The 19,067-nt window shown below is 45.2% G+C and overlaps 1 protein-coding gene across 1 annotated transcript in view; it reads right to left on the bottom strand.

Moving 5' to 3' along the window:
• USPL1 (ubiquitin specific peptidase like 1) overlaps positions 1–19,067 on the bottom strand; it is a 143,342-nt gene that overhangs the window by 51,652 nt on the left and 72,623 nt on the right. Inside the window, exon 2 of the mRNA XM_077484487.1 lies at positions 9,961–10,118. Within this exon, the coding sequence (XP_077340613.1) occupies positions 9,961–10,118 (158 nt within the window). The remainder of the gene's footprint in view (positions 1–9,960; positions 10,119–19,067) is intronic.

Raw genomic sequence — 19,067 nt, 5'->3', positions numbered from 1 at the left:
GCAGAGAGCCGAGCGATCGATCAGCCTCGGCATCGCTGGACCCCGGGACAGGTGAGTGTCCATTTATTAAAAGTCAGCAGCTGTAGTATTTATAGCTGCTGGCTTTTAATATTTTTTTCCCCAGTACAGTCCCGCTTTAACCTCCCTGGGGGTATGATTCAGTCTGGAATTAGGTGCTGAAAGTGGTACAATTATTTTGCATGGAAATCTGGCGTTTTATTTTGTAGTCCTGTAGTCCTGTAATTCTTAGGAATAATGCTCTTAAATCTCTTCAAACCAGAGTCTAGCAGACATCCCGGGTATGATAACGTTTATAATATAATAAAGAATAATAAAAATTATTCAATAATGTAATCAAATCCTAAAACACTGAAAAAGGGAGACGTTTTGGTTGCTATGGACAATCTCCAAATTCCAGGCAGAAAAATGACCAGTTACACTTACCGGTAACGTCTTTTCTAGGAAATCTTCCAGGACGGCACACCTGAGAGATGACTGGTCCACCTGACAGGAAACACAATCAACAACGAATTTAAAAGTCCCCACCCCTCCCTCAGACCCTCAGTTATGGTAAAGAAAATCCCACACCAGTGTCAGAGGGAACATTCTGTGAAGAATTAATATATCACACCAATAAAACAAGGGTAGGGAGTAGGCCTGCCGTCCTGGAAGATTTCCTAGAAAAGACGTTACCGGTAAGTGTAACTGGTCATTTTCTCCAGTCATCTTCCAGGACGGCACACCTGAGAGGATAAGCAAGAAGTTCAGGCCTACCTTTAGGGCGGGACAACCGCTTGTAGGACCTTCCTGCCAAATGCCAAATCCTGAGGGGACAACAGCTCCACTCTGTAGTGCCTCAGAAATGTTCTATGGCTCGTCCATGTTGCTGCTTTGCAGATCTGGTCAATTGAGGCGCCTGCCCTCTCTGCCCAGGAGGTCGCTAGGGATCTAGCTGAATGCGCCTTAAGGCGGGTTGGTACTGGTTTACCTGCCTGTCTATAAGCGATGGATATGGTCTGTCTAACCCATCTAGCTATCGTAGACTTAGATGCTTGAAGACCCTTTTTCTTCCCTGAAAAAGTGACCAATAAATGACTGGATCCCCTAAAGTCTTTCACCCTTTCTAAATAGACTAGGAGACAACGCCTGACATCTAAGAAATGAAATCTTTCCTCTTCCTTATTCTTAGGATTCTGGCAAAAGGACGGGAGAATAATCTCCTGTGTTCTGTGAAATAATGAAGCTACCTTTGGCAAATAAAGAGGATCCTGAGTGAGGATTACCCTATCCTCTAGGATGCGCAAAAACGGCTCTTTAATCGACAGAGCCTGTATATCACTCACCCTCCTGGCCGTAGTGATAGCCAGGAGGAAGGCCAACTTAAATGATAAAAGCTTAACCGAAATTTGAGCCACCGGCTCAAAAGGCCCCCTTGTTAGGGCATCTAATACCAGGGACAGATCCCATGGAGGGCAACTGACCGACCTAACTGGAACTACCCTTTCCCTGGCCGACAAAAATCTTTTTATTAGCGGCTCCTGTCCTAGCTTCCTATCAAAAAACACGGACAGGGCTGCCACCTGGACCTTTAGGGTGCTAACTGCCAAACCCTGGTCCACCCCCTCCTGAAGAAAGTCTAGGATGGTGGGTATCATCTGGAGAGCCCCCTCCTTAGACTGTAGCCAGTGGGAGAAGACTTTCCAGACCTTTGCATAAATCTTTCTGGTGACGCCTTTCCTACTGAGGAGAAGAGTATCTATCACTTTTTCCGAACAGCCCCTGTCTCGGAGTATTTCCCTTTCAATAGCCATGCTGTCAGAGAGAGACGACCCGGGTCGGGGTGAAAGACTGGACCCTGACTGAGTAGGTCTCGTTGCACCGGCAGACGCAGCGGGGGAGCTATCGCGAGACTCTGAATGGTGGGAAACCAAACTCTCTTGGGCCACCAGGGTGCTATCAGTATCAGGACTGACCTTGAGTAGGTTAATTTTTGTAGGACTCTGGGAAGGAGCACCAATGGGGGAAAGGCATAAGCCAGTCTGAAATCCCACACTTGTACAAGAGCGTCTATCCCTTCTGCTTCTTGATCCTTGTAAAGGGAGAAAAACCTGAGAACCTTCGCATTCTCCCGGGAAGCGAACAAATCTATTTCTGGCTTGCCAAAATGTCTGCACACCAGGAAGAAGATTTCTTTGCTCAATCCCCATTCCCCTTGAAGGATGGGCTGTCTGCTTAGAAAATCTGCTTGCAGATTGAGTGAGCCCTTTATATGAATCGCTGACAGTGAAAGGGCCCTCTTTTCTACTTTCACAAGGATCTGTTGCGCTAACCGTCTTAGTTTGTCCGACCTTGTCCCTCCTTGGTGGTTTAGGTATGCCACCGTGACCAGGTTGTCCGAGAGGACCTGAACCTCCCTGTCCTGCAGTTCCTCTCGGAAATAGTCTAGGGCTTTGCCTACTGCCAGAAGCTCCCTGAAATTGGAAGACTCCCTGGCTTGGCTGTGGTTCCAGGACCCCTGGGTATATTGGTCTCCCAGATGAGCCCCCCAACCCCAGGCGCTGGCGTCCGTGGTTAAGACCAAAGGGTTTACCTGAGACCAGGGGCGACCATTCAACAAATTCTGTGGGTCGAGCCACCACCGCAGAGAACGAGATACCTCCTCTGTGATGGGTACTCTGTTCTCTAATGTTTCTCTTTTTCCTCCCCATGAGGCAAGTAGAAAAGACTGAAGCTCCCGAGAATGGAGTTGTGCCCAGGTTACTGCCGGAATGCAGGCCGTCATGAGGCCCAGCAATCTCATTATATATCTCAGAGAGGCTTCTCCTCTTTCGAGAAGGGTGACAACCGCATTCTGGACCTTCGTTACCTTTTCTGTTGGTAAGAATACCTTCTGTGCCTGCGAGTCTAACAGGTAGCCTAGGTATAGTTTGGACTGAGATGGAGTCAGTGAGGACTTCTCCTGACTGACCATCCAGCCCAAGGTCTCCAGAGTTTCCAACACGATGTCTCGGTCTATTACTGCTTGCCTCTGATCCACACTGTAGATCAGCAAGTCGTCCAGGTAAGGTATTAACCCTATCCCCTGCAGGTGTAGGTATGCCACTACTTCGGCTAACACCTTTGTGAATATCCTTGGACTTGCCGCCAGCCCAAAGGGAAGAGCCCTGAACTGCCAGTGTTGTATCCTCTGCTGTATGCAAACTGCGAAGCGTAGGTACTTCTGGTGTTCGGGAGCAATGGGTACGTGTAGATAAGCGTCTTTTAGGTCCAGGGTGACCATAAAGACTCCTCTCTGCAGATGCTTTCTTACTGAGTAAATACTCTCCATCCTGAACTTCTTGTGAAGCAGGTAACGGTTGAGTCTTCTCAAATTTATTATCAACCGAAATTTTCCTGAGGGTTTTGGAACCACAAATACGTGTGAGTAAAAACCCTGGGTAAGCTGATTGGTTGGTACTGGAGTAATAACCCTTTGCTCTGCTAGCTCCTTTAGATTTTTCAGTAACCCTTCTGCCTTGGTTGGGTCCCTGGGAGGAAAAGTAACCAGAAATTCCTGTGGGGGATGGGTCTGAAATTCCAGTCTGTACCCCACTTCTAAAAGGTTTAGAATGTATGGACTCTGCGTAATCCTTTCCCACTGTGGAAGGAAATCGCTGAGTCTTGCGCCTACCTTTACGGTGGCGTCATTTGCCTTCTTTCTGAGAGGCTCCGGAGCTGGAGAAAAGAATTGCACTTTTTTCTTTTCCTTTCCCCAAGTTCCATTTCCTCCTTGGTTCAGCTTTCCCCTTATGATGGGTCTTTGAATAGGGGCCTCGAAAAAATTTCTTACCCCTTTCTTTCTTGGGCCTTACAGGAAATTTCTTGCCCTTCTCCGTAGATCGGGCAAAACCTGATCTAGGCCTGAACCAAACAGCAAGGAACCCTCAAAGGGGATGCCGCATAGGCGAGACTTGGAAGTAAAATCCCCATCCCAGGTCTTGACCCATAGAGCTCTCCTGGAAGAGTTCAAAAGTGCTGCTGCTTTAGCTGTGGTCCTAACAGTTTCTACAGCTGCATCTGCCACATATGCTACTGCTCGACTGATTACTTCCAGCGAGTCTACAATCTCTTTAGCCTCCCTACTGCGGGAAACATGATCCATTAATTTGCCCAGCCAGGTGTCAGCATTTCTGGCTACACAGGCGGAAGCTAGGGCAGGCGCCATTGCTGCCGCATTCGCCTCCCAGGCTCTTTTGAGTAAAGTTTCCGACTTTCTATCCATCTGATCCTGGATATTTCCGGAATCTTCAAAGGATAAATCGGACCTCTTAGATACTTGCGCTAAGGCTGCATCCAAGCGAGGAGCTTTAAAAAAATGTTCCTCCTCCTCATCTTTAAAGGGACACCTCCTTTTCCAAGCTTTCAGTTTGAGAAGCTTGCGTTCAGGTTCCTTCCATTCTCTAAGGATTATCTCCTTCAGAGACTGGTGGATGGGAAAGGTTCTGGTCTGTAACCTTCCTAAACCTCTATATACTCTATCTTGAGCTGAGACTTGAGCAGAGGGAACCTGAATATCTTCTGAGGCGTAAATGGCTTTTAATAAACCCTCCATGTCCTCACTCGAGAACAAAAATCCCCCAAGCTTAGCCTCCCCCTGGCTATCTTGGTCTGAATCTTCCTCTCCAGAACTACAATCTGGTACTTGGCCTTCCTCCACTTCAGATAATAGGGAGACTTGGCCCTGGGAACTTTCCGCATAAGATGTGGAAAGGTTTTCCTGTAACTGAGGAGTCTCTCTCTCTGACGGTACTTCCTGCAAACCCTTCACAAGGGTGGACTGAAAAGTTTGAAGGGTAGCCAACATTTCTGCTTGTAAGGCCCTACATTCCTTCACGACCTGAGCGGTCTCCTTGCCTGCGAGCTTGATGATACATCGATCGCAGAAAGGTTTGGAGTGGTCTTGTGCTAACTTAGCGTTACAGTAACCACAACGCCTGGACTTTGAAGTAACCTTCCCCTTAGACCTAGCAGCTGACCCCTGGGCAGAGCTTTCGGTCCCTGGGAATAGTCAAAAAATAGACAATTTAGCTACACAAGTCCTAAAAGGGGCACAGGAGCTCTACCCCGAGAACCCTGCCCCTAAATAAAGTTGGATCACTCACCCCCAGTGGCGACCTCAACGACTGTCTGCTCAGACGGACCTTCCTCTTCCATGGCGATTTGCTGCCCTGCAGGATCGCTGGATCAGGTCTCGAGCATCCCCTTGTTGTCTTTTCCAAGTGCCAGGAAAGCGTCTTGCAGGACGAGGAGACTGGGTGTATCACAGCACACCCGTTCTGTTTGAAAAAAACGCGCCGATCGGCGCCATCTTTAAGGAGGTCCGTCGCCCGGAAATGACGCACGGCCTCTTCCGGTCCTGCGCACTGAGGCTGGAACGCACGTCAGTGCGTCCAGCCATCTCAACTTCCGGAACTCGATACCCGGAAGTGACGCCCTTGGACTTCCGGACATGCGCTGTGGCGTTGGAACGCACGCCATCCGCGTCCGCATAAGGAAAGGCATCACCTCACCACTCCACCAACGAATGTGCAGGTAGGCCAATACAACAGGGGAATAGCCTACTGGGACAACTCCCCTGTCCCACGAGGCTCATACAAGGCTCCCTAAGGAGACCTTGAGTGAGGAATACCCCCTCCAAGATTTCTCCTGGGGGTATACAAGGGAGCACCACAGACCCTGTCTGTTTAAGTCCCTAAAAAGAAAAAGAACCTCACGAGAAAAACACGGGGTCCCAGACCCCAAGGAAAAAAACTTTAGAAAGAAACTTGGTTTCGCTGTCATCCTGTGGGAAACACAATCAAGAACTGAGGGTCTGAGGGAGGGGTGGGGACTTTTAAATTCGTTGTCGATTGTGTTTCCTGTCAGGATGACCAGTCATCTCTCAGGTGTGCCGTCCTGGAAGATGACTGGAGAAAAAAACAGTATTTATTATATAAAAGTGCATGCAGGGCAATGCACAGACCACTAGGGACAAAGGGGGTGTGTAATTTCTTTATACATTACTGTAATCTGTAAGATTACAGTGCTGTGTGTGTTGTGTGTTTTTACTTTTTTGAATTTGCCGCCGATCTCCGCTCCCGTGCGCCGTAACGTCGCAGGGAACGGAGCTCGTCGGCATTCGGCACTGTGAATCGAGCGGAGGACAGCTCGATCACACAGCGCGGGGGACATCGCTGGATCCAGGGGACAAGGTAAGTAACTCTCCCTGTGTCCTCCCCTGCATCTAGCGATGCGATCCCAAGTCTGGCTCGGGGTTACAGCTCCTGCTAGTAAATTCCCAACCCGAGCCAGACTCGGGATTACCGCTAGGGGGGTTAAGGGGGGATATGATCAACATGTACAAATATATAAGAGATTCATATAGTGAACTTGGTGTTGAGTTATTCACTTTACAGTCAACAAAGAAGACAAGGGGGCACTCTTTACGTCTAGATGAAAAGAGATTTCATCTCCAAAATACGGAAAGGTTTCTTCACAGTAAGAGCTGTGAAAATATAGAATAGACTCACTGCAGAGGTGGTTCTGGATAGCTCAGTAGATTGCTTTAACCACTTGAGACCCGCGCTATAGCCGAATGACGGCTACAGCGCGGATCTCCTTTGCCGGGACTACGTCTATTGACGTAGTCCCGTGCACGAGCGGCGCGCTCTGTGATCGGCGAGTCTATGAGACTCACCTGATCACCGATCCAAGCAAGGGGTCGATCCCGACCCCTTATCACGTGATCAGCTGTCAGCCAATGACAGCTGATCATGTGATATAACGATCACCGGCGGCCGTGATCAGGACATCAGTCCCGATCACGGCCAGCCCTGCCAGTGCCCACCTGCCCCCTGCCAGTGCCCACCTGCCCCCTCATCACTGAACATAATAAAAAAATAAGTGCCCCCGTCAGTGCCCATAGTGCCACCCAGCAGTGCCACCCAGCAGTGCTCACAATCTGCCTCAAAGGTGCTGCATCGCAGTGCCACATATCCGTGCCCATCAGTGTCATCTACCAGTGCCCAGCAGAGCCACCTATCAGAGCCACCTATCTGTGCCGCCTTATCTGTGCCTATTAGTGCCGCCTTATCTGTGCCTATCAGTGCCCACCAGTGCAGCCTATCAGTGCCCACCAGTGCAGCCTATCAGTGCCCACCAGTGCAGCCTATCAGTGCCCACCAGTGCAGCCTATCAGTGCCGCCTCATCAGCGCACTTCAATAAAGGAGAAAAATTACCTGTTTGCAAAATTTTATAACAAACTATTAAACATGATTTTTTTTTTTTTGCATCTTTTTTTTGTTTGTTTAGCAAAAATTAAAACTCCCAGCTGTAATTAAATACCACCAAAAGAAAGCTCTATTTGTGGGAAAAAAATTATAAAAATTTAATTTGGGTACAGTGTTGTATGCCCACGCAATTGTCATTCAAAGTGCATCAGCGCTGAAAATTGGTCTGGGACTGAGGGGGGTTTAAGTGCCCAGTAAGCAAGTGGTTAAGAAATGCCTTCATTATTTCCTAAGTGTACATAATATAACTGGGTACTAAACCTTTATAGGTAAAGTTGACCCGGGGAAAATCCGATTGCCTCTCGGTGGATCAGGAAGGAATTTTTTTCCCCTGCTTTAGCAAATTGGATCATGCTGTGCTGGGGTTTTTTGCCTTCCTCTGGATCAATTGTGGGTATAGAATTGGGTATATGGGATTGTATGATATTATTTTTTTTTTTTTGTGGTTGAACTGGATGGTCTTTTTTCAACCTAACAATGTAAAGTAAAAGAAAATCCAAAGTTTTGGTTTGTCCCCAGAACAGTAATAGAGGAGAAATCTTCCAATTGGGACACTAGTTCTGATGAAAACCAGGCTTTCCCTCACTTTGGGGGGGATTTTCTCTCACTTCCCGTTTTGACTATGGGATCTGAAGATAGATCTCCTTAATAGGACACAGACTGCATAAAAAAAACCCGACAGAAGTTATAAGCCTAATGCCCTGTACACCCGACCGGTTTTCCCATCGGAATAAACACTGAAGGTGTCTTGCATACACACGATCACACCAAATTCCAACCATCAAAAACGTGGCGACGTACAACACGTACGATGGGACTAGAAAAAGGAAGTTCAATAGCCAGTAGCCAATAACTTCCTTCTCGTACTTGCTTCAGAGCATGCATTGTTTTTGGTACACCAGAACAGCATACAGACGAGCGGTTTTCCCGATAGGAATTTGTTCCGTCAGAAAAATTTAGATCATGTTCTCTTTCTAGGCCCGTCGGAATTTGACATAAAAAGTCCGATGGGGCGTACACATGATCGGAATACACGATGAAAAGCTCCCGTCTGACTTTTTCTGTCAGACATTCCACTCGTGCACACGCAGCATTACTTACTATATTTAAAATGAGACAAGGTTTTGCCTTTAGTTTCCTACATTAACAAAAAAAATATTTGGCTCTGCAGATGGATGGATGCTTGCGCCTTTAGTGCAGCTGCAGGGTGAGGAATGCCTCGACCGCTTATGATTGGAAGCACACAGGACAGCTTAGACACATTTGCACTAGGATCGAAACATGCCGGAGCTCATCCCGAATTGCAACCAGAGCCAGTGAATTATGGGTGCAATGCTCTGGCTCCTGATGACCATTTCTCCAAATGCTGGATCAGGAGGAAGTATTAGTGGACTACAAGCAGGGTGATTTCACTGCACCCACATGTTCCATTGAGAACCAGGAGCCCCTCTGCAGCAGTGTTTGTAGTCTGTCCATTGACAGGTGGCTGTGAATGAAGAACTACACACAGTTGTGCCAAATAAAAAAAATAAAAAAATGACAGGATGCTGCCAGGAGAAGCACCCCTGGATTCAGTAACGGGGGGGGGGGGCGCTGCAGACTGTGCCCAGGTTTCATGTTACACCCTAAGGCTGCATTCACATCTTCGCATTCTGGGAACGCATGCTGAAACTTGCATTTTTAGAAGTGCACATCGCGCTGCCATTATCTCTTAATGGCACCCCAAATGCGGGTAGCAGCTGCGCAAACACATGCAGTGCAAAACACGAGAGGCTCACTGCTAAAAAAAAAAAAAAAAAAGTGCAGGAGCTACTGGGGCGTTTTTGCATGTAGGGCTGCCCATTCAAGTGAACAGCCTACCCTACACTGACAAACCCATTTAAAAAAAAAAAAAAAAGCGTGTATGGTGCATTAGGGCGTTTCTGTACCCATTTCCTGCACCACACCCTATTTAGAGACACCTCCCTAGGACACACTTAACCCCTTGATTGCACCCTACTGTTAACCCCTTCCCTGCCAGTGACATTTATACAGTAATCAGTGGCTATTTTTAGCTCTGATCACTGCAATAATGTCACTGGTCCCAAAAAAAAAAAAAAAAGTATCCCATCTGTCCGCTGCAATCCTGTTAAAACTCGCTGATCACCGCCATTACTAGTAAAATAATTATATATTTATATTAAAAATTCCATAAAACTTTTCTCTATTTTGTAGGCACTATAACTTTTGTGCAAACCAATTAATATAAGTTTATTGCATTTTTGTTTGCCAAAAATATGTAGAATACATATTGGCCTAAAATGATACAATTTTTATCCTTTTTTTTTTGGGCATATTACAGCAAAAAGTACAAAATATTGTGTTTTATAATTTTTTTTCAAAATTGTCAGTCTTTTGTTTATAGCACAAAAAATAAAACACACAGGTGATCAAATACCACCAAAAGAAAGCTCTATTTGTGGGGGGGGGGGGGGGGAAGAGAGAGAGACTGGAACCGGCACACTGAACCCCAGGTGTGTGAAAAAAAAAAAAAAAAATATATATATATATATATATATATAGAAAAGGAGCAGCGCTACAGTCTATGCATGCTGCATAGGTGGGCGGAGTCAGCACCAAATTCCCACACAGCACAACGTCCTTTCTCCTCACCTTTATGGCAGCTGTCTGAGTCTCCCAGAACTGTCCCCCGCACACTACGACCACAGCGCACCACCACACCGGTACCGAACACACGTGAAGCGAAATACGTGACAAAAACGTTCCCACTTCCGGCGACAGAGATATACGTACTGTCCCACTTCCGCCCTCTATGTGCGCGGCTCATATCTGATGCCCTAATTAGAATGAGAGGACTAGCCGCCATCTTTGTGTTGGGCACTCGCCCTGTTGTGTTGTGTAATACAGATGAAACCCAGGCAGTGCACTTGCTGGCAATGCTTTCAGCAGTCACATGTAGGCGGTGCGGCTCTCCATGCCTACAGATCAGTTTATCTCTACCTGTTTACCTTAGTCAGAGAGACTCACATTATAAAACTTGGCTTCAGGATTCTCTTCGCTGGTTCTTATTTGTTTCACAACATTCTGCTGGATTCAGCTGTGTTATCTAATAAAGCATTGTGTTTTTAGATGGCATTTGTCTTGCTTTATAAAATAAACCATTATTAAGGTGGTGGCTTCTCATTTTAGAATAGTGGTCGGAGCCATGCAAATATTTATTTTATAGTCCTGAGCCCTACTCTGCATCTATAGTCTAACTTTCAGACTATTATTGAGGAATAATTCACGGTCTGGTATTTTAATACTGATCAAGAGACAACAATTAAGATGAAAACTAAGACTTCATTTACACTAGCGGTTGGGGGTGGTAAGACAGTGCAACTGAGCTGCAGTTTTACCACCAACCCCCACCCTTTTAGATGCAATGGCAGCATTCAGGGGTGTACATAGGCTGTGGAATGGCAAACATTATCCCCAGCTGTTGCAATCAGTGAGCAGTACTAGTGACCGAATGTGGCCCTTTTCCCTGAATGGGGGGGTGCACTCTGCAACTGTGTGTATTTGGGCATGCTAGTAATACAATGTGCACAGTGTGACTGGTAGGGTTGCAGGTCCTCGGGTCTGCACTGAAAGCCTTGGTAGAGGGTGGGCATGGCCTTTTGGCTTGGCCTTCTCTCTTGGGGTCTCCCTTTGGGGGGAGCCCCACCGAATACTTGGTTGGGTCTGTTTTGGCAGATCCTCCAGAGAAAGTAGTCTATCTGATTTTGGCCAATGGACCAAGTGTAAGTGCCCTTGTCCCCATCAGGAACCCAATGCCCTGGGGGATTCAGGGCAAGGCCCTCTGATTTTAGAGGGCTTGTGTACCCATTGCACTTTTTTGTGTTTCACTCCTTATGTGTGTGTACATTTTTTGGCACCGGGTGAAGTTTTTGAGTGTGTTTCACACGTCTTGGGCTTTCAAAAAAAAAAAAAGCCTCCTCACTGCCTGTCAAATGTTCTCTGAAAAGCAAGCTGAAAGATCACCTCACACCACTAGTGTAAACAAGTCCTAAATGTGTATTTTAATGCAATAAGGATTTGGAGTCACCCTTAAAGTATTTTTGTTTTCATTTCAGATTGAAAGGCAGGGGTTTAATCCCTGCTAGTTTTTTTTTTTTTTTTTTTTTTTTTTGCCATCTGTGTGCCATTGGGGAGTTTTCACTTCCTGTCCCACAGCCAAAACAGGAAGTGGGAAGAAATCCCTGGTTGTCACCATACCTTCCAACATTTTGAGATGGGAATGAGGGACACTTACTAGCAAATGTATGTAGGCATAGGACACACCTCCTGCTACACCCCCTTAAAGGAGAATTAACCAAAAAAAAGGTTAATTAAATTCGCAAGGGACTTTTTTTTTACCACTACTAATCCTTTATATTGGCTTTTAAAATTTACAAATGCAGCAATTTAGAATTTGGATTAATTAAATCTGCAAGGGACTTTTTTTTACCACTACTAATCCTTTATATTGGCTTTTAAAATTTACAAATGTAGCAATTTAGAATTTGGAAGAAAGTTTTAGCACTGGGAAACACTTTTTGAAAGATAAAAAGTGCATTTTATATACAACTATATGGATCAGACTAGATAAAATAAGGGACAAATGAGGAGGAAAGAGGGACAGAGGGACATTGCTCCAAATCAGGGACAGTTTAAGTGCTATGTTGTCACCATTACTAGTGTCCCTATTGAAAGATCTATCCCTATTCTGGTGGCAACCCAAAATTAGGGAGGTCCTTGCACTTTTGGGGATAGTTTTAAACAGGAAAAAAAAAAAAAAAAAAAAAAAAGAATTAAAGAGGGTAATCTCCCTAATTGGTGAACAGATAGCAATAAAAACCTGACAGGTGCCACATCTCCAAAAAAAATAAAATAAAAATAATGCTTAACGTGCATCAAGGAAAAACATTTCAGTTGATTGCAAAGCGTGAAACAGCATTGTGTATTTTGGATTGCTGGAAGATTTAAATAATGCTGTGGACATGGCAGGGAGCTAGAAGAAATCTTTTTAAAGTGAGTGAAATCCTGTCTTAGGCTCCTTCCATACAGGCAGTTGATTTGCATTTTTACCACCCCCTGACCACTCACCTACAAGCAGACATGGTGTCGCTCAGAGGAGTACACATTGCTAGGACCACAATGCTTTGCATCCTGATGAAGCCATTTTAATGCTACATGTAGAGATTGCCTGACAGCACAATCTCTCCAACTCTCCTATGTATTTGAATATGGCTGTGCCTCAACCATGAGTCTAGTGTTGGCTCACAGTTGCAGCACAGTCCTGCAATGTAAAGTTGCTATTTAACAATAAGAGAAGAAAAAAAATATTGCCTTTCTGAACGCCTGTCAACTTTATTTTTCCCACTCAGGATTGTAGGGAGTGGGTCTTTTGGCTTACCTTGAAGTCTGGGGGGAGGATGTGTGGATTTTAGATTTCTTGCTCCCCTGCCTTGGTGTGGGTGTGGGTGTGGGTCTGTCTTTGGGAGAGCCTCCCACACAGTACTTGCTTCTCAGTTTTAGCTGACCTTGAGGAGCAGGGTCAACCGGACCATTTAGCTAGGTAGACCCCAATGTGCCTTGCTCCCTTCAGGAGTCTTAAAGCGGAAGTCCACCCTAAAATGGACCTTCCGCTCATCGGATTCCAACCCCCCTCCAGCGCCACAATTGGCACCTTTCAGGGGGGAGGGGGGTGCAGTTACCTGGATAATCCAGGTAACTGCACCCACTTCCGGGCTAGCTCTCTGCGGAAAGGGGCGTACATTACGCCCCTTTCCGCAAGTGCCCGCCCCCTTCCGCAAGTGCCCCGCTGCCTGCTGGAAAACACACAGATCCCAGAGGCAGCGGGGACCGTCCTCATTGCGCAGCGCGGCTCGCGCATGCGCAGTAGGGAACCGGGAAATGAAGCCGAAAGGCTCCATTTCCTGATTCCCATACCCAAGATGGCGGCGGCAGCACTCGAGTGTCGATCTAGAGATCGGCTTCGGGTGCCGACATCGCGGGCATGCTTGACAGGTAAGTGTCACTATTTTAAAAGTCAGCAGCTGCAGTATTTGTAGCTGCTGACTTAAAAAAAAAAAAAAAAACTCCCGCTTTAAATCTTACACCCCAGAGGGTTTCAGGGAAGGGTCCTTTCTCTTCAGCAGGAGTCCATTTGACACATCCTAAGTGGTTCACATATGGGGTTCTCTTTTTGCACAACACACCCCGAACTTGAAAAAAAAAACTACTTTCAGCATCCTCTGAAAAGCAATCCTCATTGTTTGGAGGGTGGGAGTGGAAAACACTACCATTAGTGTCAAAGGAGCCTTAGATAGTTGTCACTTCCACAACTTTCCCCACTGGTAGACTTCCCCTCTATTTCTGTTTGGAGTGTATCTGCCCATTGTGGACAGTGTCCAGCTATAAAAACTTCATATAAACTTTGCCTCTTCTTCAGGCAATGGTTAAAGTAAAGAGAAGCCCACCCAGGATTCCAGATATATTGCTGAACCATTTATAGGTTCTAATGCGTGTATTGACCAAGCCTAAACAGTGAGATCACACGATCTAAGGTGAGCAGCTAATGACAAGGGGGGACACTGGAGTGTGAACACAACACCTTAATATTGAATCAGTTTCATTAACATCCACTGAATTGCATGGAGTATTTTGGAGCACTTATGGACTGAAATTGTGACGTTTGTACAGCACACCGTAGCACTTTCTAGTTTCTAGTTTTTATTCATATATTTATATACATATATCATTTTTTTTACGATTTTGATTAATGATTTTTATTTCACTATAAGGATGTGATGGTATTCTCACGAGATTGCACTTTATTTGCAAAATTGCATGTATATTTAAGCACTAATATCACTTTATTGTGGGTGGTATATAGCATATTTGGATATTTAATTTTGATAGCGCAGCGCACTACAATATATTTGATTTATTTTTGCATGACTTATGAGACATGTAGAAAAATTGGTTGAAGATCAATACTCACTATTAGTTACCACAACACTGGGTGTTCAATATACCCGTGTGGTGTCCCACAATTTGCAGGCTCACCAATAATAGGTTTGGTCTCTGTGCCCAAATATTATATAGAGAGAAGATTTAGAGGGGATGGATTCCCACTGAAAAGAGACACAGGAGGACCATGCTGCTTAATAAGGGATACATTTTGTTAGAAAAATATATTTAATACAAAAAAAATCAGACAATGTTGTCTATTTTTATTATGGTGGGTACCTGGTCTTGGCCTTTTTTTGTATTAAATATATTTTTCTAAAAAAATGTATCCCTTATTAAACAGCATGGTCCGCCTGTGTCTCTTCTCAGTGGGAACCCTTCCCCTGTACATCTTCTCTCCCTTATGAGACATGTGCAACGCTAGCAGCTGATTCAAAATAGGAGTAGTGATTTGAGAGCCCATTGGGCCTCATAGTTAGTGGTGGCTCACAGGGCATTACATTATTGAGGGTAGATGAAGAAATTTCCTCCACTTAGACATTGTATGTTGGCTGCAGGATTATCTGCTGTCAGAATACACTGATTAGTGGCTGCAGCTGCGGATCAGTAAAGGTTTTCCAATATTCCAGTTTGACTAAAAGCAATCAAAAGAGCAACATTTGTCAAATAGGGACCCCAACACAATGATCAAAATTTGTTTGGTCCCTGCTGAACCAGCTGAATTTCAGTCCATCTATGAGCATGCTTCAAAATCTAGCACTACAATCTTTTTAACCCTAAAGCTAAACTTCTACATTAGTTGATGGCTAACAGTGCTACACTCTGCTGCTTATAAAAAATACAGATACCTGTTTTCAGGTGAGCCACCACGCTAGCAATCTAATCCGCATGAGAATGCTTACAAAACTACCATCAACAACAGACTATAGCACATTCTGATCCCATAAACGGTTACTATCCCTAAATCAAATGTAGTTTTCAAATACTTTGTTAGAGAAAACATTGAATACAAAGGATAAAAGACTATTGCTTTAGTCCAGCCATTCTACAGAGGGACCCTAGGGCTCCTCCAGAGGTTGCTAGGGGTTCCTTGAGCTGTGGCTGATTGACCTCTCATTTGATGCTGCCTGCATAATTCTGGGGTCAATGGCACTTGATGGAGCCAGCTGCATGACACAATGATATTTTTAGCTCTCTGTAAGGTGGCATTCATGCCACCACTCTAAGAAAGGCATTTTTTCCACTGAGCACCAATGTAGAGGGCATATTTCTCCTTGACCTTCTAGAACAGTGGTGTCCAAACTGCGGCCTGGGGGCACTATTCCTCCTACTGATACCAACAATGGGGGCATAATTCTTGCAACTGACACCAACAATAGAACACTTTTCTACCCACTGATACAAATGATGGGCACCCTTCCACTCACTGACACTGATACCAATGATGCAGCGTTATTCCTTCCACCAAAGATGTGGCATTTTATACTTCCGTTGGCCACAGTCCAGCCCCCCTAAAATTTGAAGGACACTAAACTGGCCCCTTGTTTAGAAAGTTTGGAGACCCCTGTTCTAAAAGGCATCTTTCCCCTTGTTTAGCAAGCATTCCTCTAGGCCTAAAATGTATTTCAAATGTTCATCTGGGGTAATAAGATTGTGAAAAGCTCATATAAATGAACATAAAAAGCTGAAAGACCTTGTAAGGTTACATGGTGTCTAAAAGCCAAGTCATTAAAAAAACAACGACGTTATACTTTATGTTTAAAGGGTCATTACTCTGGCATTCTAAGAGGGTTATTGATGGGTAATTTCTGGGTACTGGGCAATTGCAGAGAGGGCAAGTTACTGTAGTATACAACCTGAGGAAGTGTCCCAGTTATTTAGTAGATATAAAATGTTTGATATGTTTTCCTTAAAGCACTTCAGCCTGTTTTATGTGTAGTTAAAGTGGTTGTAAACCCTTACAAACCACTTTGACCTACAGGTAAGCCTAGATTAAGGCTTACCTGTAGGTCCAAGAAATATCTCCTAAACCTATATGGTTTAGGAGATATTTACCTGAACACAGCCACCGCTGTCTACGGCGCATGCGCCGTAGACAGCGGTGCGCAGGCGCACTGGGCAGGCCGCAGATCGCGGCGATATGTCGCGAGTGCCGGCTCCTGTGTGCATGCATGGGAGTGGCGTCATCGCGGCACCAGCGAATCACAGCGCCGGAGCCGCGAGACCCGGAAGTCGGATCAATGGCAGCGGCGAAGAGGAAGACGGAGGGCCGCTTCGGGGACTTCGTTCTCAGGTAAGTTATTCATAATGAGCTAGTATGCTATGCATACTAGCTCATTATGCCTTTGCCTTGCAGGGTGTGTTTTTTTTTTTCCCTTTACTTCCTCTTTAAGCACCCTGAATCTCATCCCCATGAATTGTAGCTAGCAAAAATGTCTTTCTGGAATCCCTATTAATGAAGTTCTGTCCATGTGCATGAAGATAGCCAAGCTCCATCTATCCAAGACTACACCAAAATGTCGGTGAAACCAGTCTTTCTTTTTACCCTGTGTTACTCTAAAGTGCCTCCCTTAACTTTCTCTAATTTACACTGGCCTGAAGATCCCAGCACCATCATTCCAATCCTCCTACTTGTCTATAGGCTTGGTAGCTGCCCAAGTCCCTGGTTTTCTGGCCTACCAGGCTTGCACGTTCTGCTGCCCATAAAAAGTATTCTGTTCACATGGCATTAACAGTCCAAGAAATTGTTTATGTCTGTGTAGGTCCCTCTCAAAGATTAAACCTATCATTCTTTGGCCCCATCAAATTTTTCTTCTTTGCCTTTAGATTATGTCTGTATAAGGTGTAAAATCTAGAGGACCAACAGTGAAGATCTGAAATTCACAAAACTCCCTTCCTGTTCCTTCATCTACCTACAGAGTAGCGAATGGATACGCAGGCAACTAGTTACTCTGATTGTTGTCTTTGCTGGAAGATTTCATTTGCATATTGCGGATTTAGGCAGATTCCAGCAAGTGCAAAGATTTGTACTACAATATATTTGTATACTGTATATTCACAGCACAGCTATGGACATGTATATCCATACTATCTTACAAAAGTAACCGCTAGAGATCACTGGGAACCAAGGGTCGCACAATAAGTGCCACAGGTTGGGCACCAGAGCAATAGAGCTATGTTATTATTATTATTATTATTTAAATGTTTAGTGTTGGTACTGGAAACTAAGCAACAAACAACTATACGCACATTTAAATAGTCAAAGGACCATCCAGTGCTCAGACCCAGAACCTTCACTCAGGGACTATGGCACATAATGGGTTCAATGATGCAGCCCCCCTGAAACTAGGCAAACTTCAGAAAACTGCGAAAATATATACAAGAGGGCTCAAAGTGCATCATCACCAAAACTATTTATTAAAGTCATAAGACAGTTTTATACTCACAAAGGCAGAATAAAATCAAGCCATCAGCTAGCTCTGGGGAAGGGGGTCTGTCGCCCGAAATGCCTAAGATTTTCCACCTTGTGGCTTCGGTTGAGGTGCCCATCTCACTTGCTGGAGTGGTGCAATTGTTAAGCTTGATTTTATTTTGCTTTTGTGAGTGTCGCGGCGGGCTCCTGAAGACCACGCGCTATGTGTTTTTCAAAATTAAACTCTACCTAAACTGCAGATAGGTTTGGGTATTATTTGTCTAAATTTGACTTCTGTATCAGTCTGACTGGACTGTGAAATGTTCAGCCTGGCCATAGGGGGCACTGTCTCTTCTGGCAGGTGTGGAACTAGGGTCTGGTCAGGTGTTTAAATTACTCTCTTCCTTGGAGTCAGGTCAGTGGGTGTGGCCCGCCTGCTGTGCCCTCTGGGTGAGGGTATTTAAGATGCGGACGTCACGTGGTTCGGGGTTCCGGTCCAGCATGATGTGCTGACTACTTGGTCCTGGTCCTCCTGACCAGCCCCCAGGAAGGCTATGGCCTGGGGTGCAGATCCACCCGACTGTAATGCCTCAGGCTGGCTATCCCAGGGCAAGGAAATTAAAGGAGGATTCTGAGGTGGTTGGGTGCCGTCTCTGGTTCGGAAGAGACCCATTGTACTTCGAGCATTCCAGGGCAGGATTCTTTAGAAGAACACCACGTACGGGTTGGTTTTCCTAACAAGAGCCTGGAAGGGCTGAAGTTACCAAAAGAATCTGGTCTTGTGGATATAGCCAAGCAGGCTAAAAGATCCAGGTATCCTACAAGTGTTCTAAAGCTTAGTTTCCCTACATGTTCTGCAACAACGCCTGTGACAAAGACTTTGTTCCTGAGTAAGCACCTTGTTGGCTGCTAGGCCTTGTGAGAGAGGGACTGTCCAACCTGAATGTTCATCCAGCTGCGAATGGCTATTCTCTGGTTGCAATCAAAGTAAGCAAGTTCTTTAATGTTTTTTTGGACTTTGACATTGAGAGTACCTGAACTTTCTTTTCCAACCCTCTGATCCCAAGTTGAAAGACTGTTCAATGGTTTAAGTTTGCAAATAAAATCTATTCAAGTGGATCTATTGTCAGTCTCGAGTTACTGGGTCATCTACCACAGGACATCCCCTAGACGTGTCACAAGGAGAACGAATGGTAACGGTAAGCCCAAAAATAACCAACAGCTCCTTCGGAGGTTAGTGCTACATGAGTATAACATCATCTTACAATTTTAATAAGTATTTTTGGTTGATAATGCACTAGGCATTTGCACCTCTTTTATATATTTTCACAAGTTTAAATACTTGGCTCTG

This window comes from Lithobates pipiens, unplaced genomic scaffold, assembly GCF_037356315.1.
Source record: "Lithobates pipiens isolate NorthernLeopardFrog02 unplaced genomic scaffold, aLitPip1_a1.2 Scaffold_16, whole genome shotgun sequence".
Lineage (NCBI taxonomy): Eukaryota > Metazoa > Chordata > Amphibia > Anura > Ranidae > Lithobates > Lithobates pipiens.
The sequence above is the reverse complement of the archived record's forward strand: the minus strand, read 5'-3'. Positions and strand labels throughout refer to the sequence as shown.